The 10,166-nt window shown below is 38.7% G+C and overlaps 1 protein-coding gene across 1 annotated transcript in view; it reads left to right on the top strand.

Moving 5' to 3' along the window:
* Positions 1 to 6,786: 6,786 nt before the first annotated feature.
* Positions 6,787 to 10,166, top strand: part of CCNG1 (cyclin G1) — a 9,957-nt gene continuing 6,577 nt past the window's right edge. Inside the window, exons 1-3 of the mRNA XM_015822742.1 lie at positions 6,787 to 6,834; positions 7,868 to 8,131; positions 9,237 to 9,490. Coding sequence (XP_015678228.1) covers positions 7,868 to 8,131; positions 9,237 to 9,490 — 518 coding nt within the window. The 5' untranslated portion in view covers positions 6,787 to 6,834. The remainder of the gene's footprint in view (positions 6,835 to 7,867; positions 8,132 to 9,236; positions 9,491 to 10,166) is intronic.

Raw genomic sequence — 10,166 nt, 5'->3', positions numbered from 1 at the left:
CCTTCTGCCACAGATTTCCTCCCACAGACCGGTACGCTCCCACAGAGTGGGTCTCCTCAGGGTGCCGTCGGCCAAACAATGTCGGCTGGCGACCCCCAGGGGAAGGGCCTTCTCTGTGGGTGCCCCCACCCTCTGGAACGAACTACCCCCCGAGATCCGGATGATTCCGGATCTCCTTACTTTCCGCCGCGCCCTCAAGGCATGGCTTTTCCAGCAAGCGGGCCTGACCTAGGGAGGATTTTAGTTAGGGATGATTTTTAATATAATTTTAATTACGACACAGCTACTAATATTTGGCTTTTAATTTGGTCTTAGAGGGGTTTTTATTTTGGTATTTATTAACTTTATTTTGGTATTTTATTGTTACTTGTTTTTAATATGCTGTGTACCGCCCTGAGTCCTTCGGGAGAAGGGCGGTATATAAATCAAATTAATAAATAAATAAATAAATAAATGTGTTTCTCCTTTTAAAGTAATTAGCTAAGGTATATGAAACATTAATGTAATTACGTGCAGCTGTCTAAGTAATGTTCTTATCATGTTTCAAAATTCACACTTTGCTGTCTTCTGAAACAGGGGTCCCCAATCCCCAGTCCATGGACCAGTACCGGGCTGTGGCATGCCAGCAATCGGTCCACACAAAGAAGCAAAGCCCCATCCATGAGATGCAGGGAGCATCCAAAACCATACACCCTCTGGTCCACCGAAAAACCTCTCTCCACAGAACCGGTCCCTGGTGCCCAAAAGGTTGGGGACCTCTGTTTGGAACACACTGAAAACTGAGCCAAAAATAGTTAAAGTTTATCATTTGTGTGGTTTGTTTTGTCTAACAAACCTGAGTTAGAAGTGGGTCACTTAGTACATACTGTCCTCAAAAGTATTGTAGTCAGTGATCAATACCAATCCCTTGGCAGTTAGGGCACCAATTGGCTAATTGATTATTTTGTTCCTTTTTTCTGCCAATGTTCTCAAACCTCACAAATCTTTGGCAAATTGATTTGTTGAAAGCTGTCCCTGAGGTTCTGTGTATTTTGTGGTCATGTATTATTTAGTACTAATGACATGTCTGCTAGCCAATGATACATTCCCCTTGCAGTTGCTTAATTTTGAGAGTCTCCTTTCCCCCCCCTCTTTAAATAAGAAAATGCATTCCTCTATCATAGTAGCGCTGCAAAAGTGTAACTTCTTTCCAAAAATAAAATTGGGAAAACAATTATAAGAAATACTAGAAATTCTCTGTCTTGCACACAAGCTTTGAGCGCTTTCTATGCCAAAAGCAAGTTTAAAAATATATAACAAATCATATTTAGACAAAATTTTATTGGGACCAGCAAAGTGACACAAAATTCCTTTTTCAAACTCTCCAAAACTCTCTGCTGTCCAAGGCAGTAGAAAAAATGAAGTGGTCTTAATGATTAGTTATGCAGTGCAGAAATCAAATGCTTGCATTATTTGTGCCATTTGGTTGATCTTAATATACACATTAACTAACTGGATTTGGGCAGGCTTTATTCCTCTTCTCATCAACAAAGACTGCTGTCTTTTTTTCTTTTAATTTTCTCTAATACTTTTCCCAGCTATATAAACACTTCAGTAAAATTCTTTAGACTAGATATTACTAGGCAGTTTGAGGAATCACCCTAACCATTAGAGAGATATTAAAAAGGCAATTGGTTTTTCATTAATGAATCTATTGTTAATGCATGATTACCCCCATTCGCTCCCAAGAGTGGGAGTACCACTTGGATTTTCCATATTTTATCATTGGCATTGAGGCTCTTGATGGGGAGGATGCTATTTCTATGTAGGCAGTAAATACATGGCTATTCTGTTAATATGATAAGAAATACTACTCTCAAGTACCATGTCCATCACACTTTATGTTCTATTTATTACTAGGGATTATAAACACAGAGAATATCTAATGTTTCCAGGATGGCATTCAGTTGTTGAAATCTTTTGCAGTGCACAGGGCCCTGCCCAGAGTTGCCAGGGGACAGATTTAAAATTGGTAAGATGGCAGATGGAGCATTACAATGCAAACCTTGCCTCTTTTGATGTGCATATGAAAGAGGTAGGATTTACAATGTGATAGTTACTTCTCCAGTTTAGACTTTTTCCCCTAAAGACCTTACTGACCCAGCCTCCTCATTTTGTTTAGAGCAATTGTCAAAAATCACTGGCAGTTTCTATTTTGAAATGGAAACACATATGTAATGCAGAGTAAGCCCTAAAATAATGTTTATATAGTGTAAAAAATTTTAACCAGAGAGTAAAAATTGCCAATCATGATACAACTCTATCCATCTACTGTGGCCCATGTCCTTTCCCCAAAGTTAAGTGTAGCTCCCAGCCATCAAAAATATTGTTCATCCCTAAGCTAGAACTTGATCCAAGATACAAAATGCTTCAGCTCTAACTTAACAAACCATTGTCTTCAAAGTTAGCTGAATACAAGCTTAAGAACGTCTCCCAGGATCAAACAAAACCTAGGCATGTACCTTTTGCAATATTCTTCATATGATATGCAACCAGTTGCTGAATAGTATCAGACTTTGTGAACAATCTTTTGACAATCATTCAACTACCAATGCAGAAGAAGAGGAGGTTGATGGGTTTTATGGTCAAGTTCAAAGCGGACAATTCAAAGCGGACTGAACATGTCCCCCCAAATGGAGACAAAACGTTTGCAGCCAAATCGCCAGGTTCAGAGATCAAATCAACAGCCCAACTACCAACCTGAGCTACTAATATTCAAACACATCTCAATGATCAGGTTCATTTTGAAATCATCAAACATGCAAGCAAGATGTGCTCTTTGTGATAGGAGAGTGGAATGCCAAAGTTGGAAACATTAAACAGGACCCTACTCGAATTGTTTGGCTTAGGAAAGCTGAAATGAGTCTGGAGACTGACTTGGCAATTTCTGCCAGTCCATAGCTAACACTGTCCTCAAATAAACAAAATTTATTTATTTATTATTTATTTATTAAATTTATATACCGCCCTATCTCCCTTACGGGACTCAGGGCGGTGAACAGGCGATACTAAAAACCACGATAATAAATAAATAGTTTCTGTTCTAAAATCGAATTAAACAGGCCTGTTCTAAAAACACACCCATACAAAAACCCCCACTGAAACATAATCAAACTACGCCAGGCCAGCCGCACGGAATAGATGGGCCTTCAGGGCTCGGCGAAAAAGGCGCAGGTCCGCAACTGTACGTAGGTCGGGGGGTAGGTCATTCCAGAGGGCAGGAGCTGCCACAGAGAAGGCTCTCCCCCTGGGGGTCACCAGCCGGCATTGTCTGGCCAACGGCACTCTAAGGAGGCCCTCTCTGTGGGAGCGGACTGGTCGAAGGGAGGTGTTTGGTAGGAGGCGGTCTTGCAAATACCTAGGTCCATTGCCATGGAGCGCTTTAAAAGTTGTTACTAACACCTTGAAGCGCTCCCGGAAGGCCACCGGCAGCCAGTGCAGCTCGCGCAGGAGAGGTGTTACATGGGAGCATCTAGAGGCCCCCAAAATCCCCCGCACAGCCGCATTCTGAACTAGCTGGAGCCTCCGGGTGCACCTCAAGGGGAGCCCCATGTAGAGAGCATTGCAATAGTCCAGGCGGGAAATGATACCTCTATACATGGATATCACTAGAAAGTATATAAAATTGACTATATTATTGCTAAAAAGAAACATAGGAACTCAGTTATAGCATCAAAGTCATGGCCAGGTGTTGACTGTGAAAAAGTTCAGAAACTGCTCATGTGCAAGTTCCATGTTCAGCTAACAAAAGAACAAAAAGAAAGTCAATTTTCAGGATATGATCTTGAATGTATAGCCACCATTTTCAAAGAGGACATCAGAAACTGCTATGAAGTCCTGAGCTGCATTGATAATCAGGTAAATTATGGAATGAACTTAAAGAAGTCACTAAGGTTAAGTGTGAAAAGTGGCCGCCAAAGATGAAGAAAGAGAAGAAAGCAAACTGGTTATCAGAACAAACCTTTGTCAAGAAGAGAAGAGAAGCCAAGAAAGACAAAATTCCCAGGAAAGAACTTAACAAAGAATTTCAGAGGCCTGTTAGAAGAGATAAGAAATAGCATTATAACACCTGTAAAAACCTGAAAGATGAAAAGAAATGCAAGAATAAGAACATATTTCAAAAGATCTTTGAACTCAGAAGGAAGTTCCAATCTTACACGGAAAAAGAGAAGCCAGATGTTCAAACTGGCTTTAGAAAAAGTTGAGGAACATAAGAAATTACTGCTGATGCATGGTGAGTAATTGACAAAGCCAAAGAATATCAACAGAAGTCACTATGTGCTTCATTGATTATAGAAAGGCCTTTTATTATGTCAATTGAGTTAAGCTGTGGAATTCGCTCTGAAAAATAGGAATTCTCAAATACTGTATTGTTCTCATCTTATATGCAGATAAGCCACCGTATAAACAGATTGGGTCCAAGTTGGCAAAGGAGTGTGACAAGGTTGTGGTCTCCCCTTATTTATTCAGTCTATATGCCAAATATATATTAAAGGAAGCAGGATTGGGAGAGATGTGTTGGAGGAACACATTTTAAAGTTGGAGGAATTGGAGGAAGAAACTTCAATAGCCTGTGCTATGCTGATGATAGTATCCTGCAACAGATCTGCAAGCTCTAGTAATGAAAGTCAAAGAGCAAAATGAAACAAAAATGAAATATAAAGAACACCAAACTAATGGTCACAAGTAGAACAACTATCCTTAGAACTGACAATGAAGATAGCAAAGTCAAGAAATATGCTATATATTAAAACTTGATAGAGCAGTCCTGAAGGCCTTGTTAAATATATTCAAATGTGATATGACTACACCTACAAAAATTAAAACTGTGCAAGACATGGTATTCCCTGTGACAATCTATGGAAGCAAAAATTGGATTTTGAGGAAGCAGCATAAGAAGTGCATTGATGCTTTTCAACTTTTATTTTGGATAAAACTCTTGAACATTATGGACAGCCAAGAAAACAAGTCAACGGATCATTGAACAAGATCAATCCAGAGTTTTCATTAGATCAGACTCAAATTTATTTATTTATGTATTTTTTTTATCTCCCACCTTTATTATTTTCACAAATAACTCAAAGTGGCAAACATATCCAACACACCTTCCTCCTCCTATTTTCCCCACAACAATCCTGTGAGGAGGGTTCAATTCAGACGAAAGAGTGACTGGCCCAAGATCACCCCACTGACTTTCCTGGCTAAAGTGTCACTTGAACTCATGGTCTCCTGCTTGTTAGCCTGGTGCATTAAGATAGACCAAACTGCTCTTTCTTTTGAAAATACCCTAACTTTATCCTAACTTTTTAAAAAAAATTATCCTAACTCAGACACATTATGTGAAAACATAGCCCTCTAGAGAAGTTTTTAATGCTAAGAAAGATGGAAGAGAAAGACAACCATTAGCAAAGTGGATGGATTTAGTTACAATGGTGATGACTACACTGTTGGAAGATCTGAGAGACCATGTTGGGGAAGATGGTCATGGAGAAAAACCTATCCATGTGGTCTTTAGGAGTCAAAAAATATCTGATGGCACATAATCAAGTCATCCATCAAAGCATACAGTGTATGTCATTTATCTGGGAGTAAATTTTTACTGATTGCAGACTTATTCCTGAGGGTGTAGGTACTCTCTATTGCTTATATCCTTCCCAGGCTGGTGTTCTAGAAAAGTTATAATTGACATGCTGGTACAAAATAATTGTTCTCCTCTGACTTTTTTAAAAACTGAACCAACAATCATAGGGTTGTCAACAAACTATGATGTTGCTGAATTTATATTCCATACTAAACCAAAACTTTTCTAAAAAGTCGACTTCATGATTTAATGTAATACATAAATCTGGCCAGCTGACAAACTATTTCGGTGATTTGATCATCTATCCTCCCCCAGGCAGCAACTTGTGATGCATTTTCAATTGAGATCTTAACCATGTGATGCAAACTCTTTAAGTCTCACCCGCTCATTTCTTGTGAAAGCATATATTTCTATTACAGATGGGTAGGCCGTTACTGCGAGGTATTAATATTTATGACGCCTGTAATGTAGTGCAATTCTATTACTTTCATACAGTAGGTTGGAATGATTGTCATAGCAATGTGTCCGATTGTCTTGCCTGCATAGATACCGTAGCACCTGTGATCTGTTTGTGTAACTCTTCCATTCACTCAGTCGTATTCCGATTGATAAACAGGACTTGTGGAGTGGGATTTTCTTTCCTAGAATTGCCTTTAGAAAAACATATATCATACAAATCTACCTTAAGCTGAAACAAAAGTTAACTTTCTCTTTGTCTTCCCCCGAACTCAACGGAAAGCCTATTTATCTACCACTGATCGCGGTACTACAGACGAAAGAAGAAGCTAAAACGCACCATAGACGCGCAATATCTCAGCTCTATATAGCTTTTCATTCCCGATTGGAGCAAGTTGCGGCCTGATTGGTCTACCTTCTTAAGATAGTAGCCAATCAGAAGAAATCTCATTTTTTTTCTATAAAAGCAGGGCGGAGTTTGGAGTAAGTAGAAGTAATGCTGGCAGAATCTAGTTTTCTCCGGAGCTGAAAGAGGTGGAGAACCTTCGTGTGATTTCCCCCCCCCCCCCAAGCTGCAAGCGTCACTACAGTTCTGTGCTTTTGTAAAATAAATAAAAAGCTAATTTATTTATTTTTTAAAAAATCTAGAGGTATTTATATATTTATATTTTTAAAGTCCATAGTTTATTCTTTGTTTCAACTTCAACTCGGGTTATCTGAACACTCTCCGAGCGCCTGTATTTTTCCTGGGATAAAAGGTAAGAGACTGGAATTCCGGGAGCTGGGCTATTTATTTCACCGTACAATAATTCACTCCTACTGGCGAGTGGCTGTCAGCGTGCTATATGAGTCGAGAGGACATGTCCGGACCTGTCTTTGAAGTTGGCATCGTTAATAGAAATTACTAACGATAGGATCTGCTGAAGTGTAATAATAATTCCTATGTCTATCAGCGAAATAATACAGAAAGTAAGAAGAGGGGAGCGGGGGAGAGAGAGAATCAGAAGTGAAAGGTTTCCTATTAATATCAATATTTTCCAAATAAGGAGTCCCGAAAGGAAAGTGAGTGAGAGAAAGCCAACTGTGGCAGAGAATGTTATCACGGCGTTAACTTGTTACATTCATTTAATTAAACTTGGTCGCACTTAACTCGGCCTCTCCCAATCAAGCGCTCATTTAGCCACTTGGCAACTGGGTCAAGTCCAAGGCTGCTAGAAGACGCTAGATAACTAGATAGCGACAGGCTAAGGATCCTCTAATAAATTATAGTTGATCTTTTGCCACTGGGAGAAAGCAAGGGACTTCATAGTGAGGGAATCAGGATAACATTCACAGCAGTGCTTTGTAACTGATGCAGAATTAAATAAACCCTGGAATTCATCCTATTGGGTGTGGTACTCTCTTCACAATGTTTTAAAAGCTTAAATCATAGGCCTTTATAGAATTAGTTTAAATGTTTCATTATTTTTAAAAAATATATATAAAGGTGGATCAAGACACGAGAACAGTTTGTTTCACTGTGGATACAATGGCTCTGTTACAATTATAACTTTATATTTGCATTTTTAGGCCTTGGCCATCTGACCATCTCTGCTTCCTTGGCTCATTTTTCCCTTGTTAATCTTTTTGCTTGTGCATTTTATATTCTGCAAATGTCACACATGGGATTAAAGAATGTAGAAAATGACATGCAGCAGTGTCTCTGCAGCTTTGCTGAAAGATGGCAAAAGCAAATAAACTTCTCTAAGTGTTTTGCTTGAAAGCAGTCTTGATCTAAATTTTGTATTTCAGATGATTGATGTGTTTGCAACAAATGCGACTCCTGAGTTACTGCTGCAGCTCAATGCATTGCTTGAGCAAGAATTAAGATATCAGCCAAAGCTCTCTGGCTTGCGAATAATTGAATCAGCTCATGATAATGGGCTCCGGATGACGGCAAGGTTGCGGGATTTTGAAGTGAAAGATCTGCTTAGTTTGATTCAATTCTTCGGCTTTCGCACAGAGACGTTTTCTCTTGCCGTGAATTACTTAGATCGTTTTTTATCAAAAATAAAGGTAGGTCTTTATGAAGTTACAGTGTAAGCCAGTTTATTTTTATTTTGATACAAGACTTCAGATTGCTGCTAATTTGCTTTTCAGATTTTCAGCTGCCAAAGAAAATTTTATGATTACAGCATTAGTTTGTAATCCTAACATGCAGCTTTGCCATGTAAATCTTATTAACTGGAATCAATACTTATTTTTAGCTGAATATAGTAGATAAACAGCTCACAGTAGGAGCATTTACAGCAGAACTTATAGCAGCTAGTATGGCTTAATATCATTACAAATACCAATTGCATTTGTACTTTTTGGGATATTTAATAATGACAGACAGGGAAAACCTACTATGATTATTTAAACCCTTTCCTTGTCAATCTTATTAACAGTACCAGAAGTTGTTTTATTTCTTTTGGTGAATGCAGATCATCATTTCCTAGCCCGGTGCTAGATTGTTTGACTGCAATTCCCATAATTCTCATTAATCTGTGGTTCCTGGAATCTGTAGTTCATTACAGAAGATTGACCTAAAAGACCTTTCTGTTGTCTTATGCAAAATGCATTGCTTCAAGCTTCTGTACATGTTTTGGAGACACATACATAGAAGCTTGGATCGATGTGGTCTTTAAAAGTTATGGATTCTTCAATGAAGTAAAGATGAAAGAAGTTCCAAACAAGTGCATCCCTCTAATAACATGTTTTAGAAAGTACTATTCTAAATGTGTGGGTGCCTTTCTGGCCTGTATACTGAACTGAATTGTTTTGAGGGATAATATACAATGAATAGGTGCTTGATTGATGTTGAACAGCAAGGCATGAAAGCTTACTTTTCTGAACAATAGACAACATTAACCAAAGTGGTTCCACACTGGGAATTCCTATTTTCTTAAATATAAACACACTAAAAGTTTAAAAGATAGCATAGAAGAAAATAGATTAAGGAATTATTGCTTTTTATTTTATGTAAAAAAAAAGGTTGCTATAAGCCCACAGTTAACATTTTTGGGTCAAAAGTCCTATTGAGTTACATAATATTTACTTTGTAGGTTTGCAGTATGTATGTAAACCAAGTACACTGTAGGCTTCAACTGAAAAATCTTTTTTTTTTTCTCTCTTCTAGGTTCAGCCAAAACATTTGGGCTGTATTGGCTTAAGTTGCTTTTACTTGGCGGTGAAAGTCATGGAAGAAGAGAGTAATATTCCATTAGCTACGGACTTAATCCGAATAAGTCAGTATCGGTTTACTGTTAGTGACCTAATGAGAATGGAGGAAATTCTTTTAGAGAAGCTACATGGGAAAGTAAAAGCAACAACTGCCTCCCAGTTTCTGCAACTTTATTGTTTAATTCTATGTGACAGCATCAACTGTGAAAGGTAAGTCTCCTTTTCTGGACCAATTTGGAATTAAACCAAAAAGAGATTTATAGAGAGAAAATGTCTTATGTCCTAGCAGGGTAGTAAATGTCCAAGAATCCCTTTTTAAAATAACCAAGGTATGCATTTGCAATTCAAATTTTAACTGTGGGGTTGAAACTGTTAAACAGGGTCCCAATATAATGTACATCACAGCAGACAGACATTCTGGCTTTAAGAGGTATTATAATTTACAAGGCTGTGACGTACAATTCTATTAATCCCACACAGCAGTTTGAAATGTTATTAGAATCCTATTAGATTTGAGCTATCTGAAACAGGGTTACTACATTTGTGTAAAATCAGTATTGTCATTGTCATGCCATCATAGTTATATTACGCAGCAAAAAGAGATCAAAAGAAGTTGAAACTGAGAGTCTTTTTAAAGGGTGTTTTAGTAAATTTTTAAGGGGTTCGGGGTTTTTAGGGGGTTCGGGATTGGCCCGAGGGGACTTGGGGGAGCCCTCTCTGAGGCCAAGGCCAGTCCAGTCTGGGGGGCGCGGAACGGTGAGGGAGGAGACTGGGGGGTTAATAGAGGGTGGTGTGATTAGTACGGTCAGTGGGAGGGGCAGATATGGCGGGAGCAGAGGACCATATCGGGTTTTGGGAGCACGCACACGCTGCTTACAAGCTTGCG

This window comes from Protobothrops mucrosquamatus, unplaced genomic scaffold, assembly GCF_001527695.2.
Source record: "Protobothrops mucrosquamatus isolate PMUCROS unplaced genomic scaffold, P.Mucros_1.0 scaffold1659, whole genome shotgun sequence".
In the NCBI taxonomy this organism is placed as follows: Eukaryota; Metazoa; Chordata; class Lepidosauria; order Squamata; family Viperidae; genus Protobothrops; species Protobothrops mucrosquamatus.
This window is presented reverse-complemented; position numbering and strand designations above follow the sequence as displayed.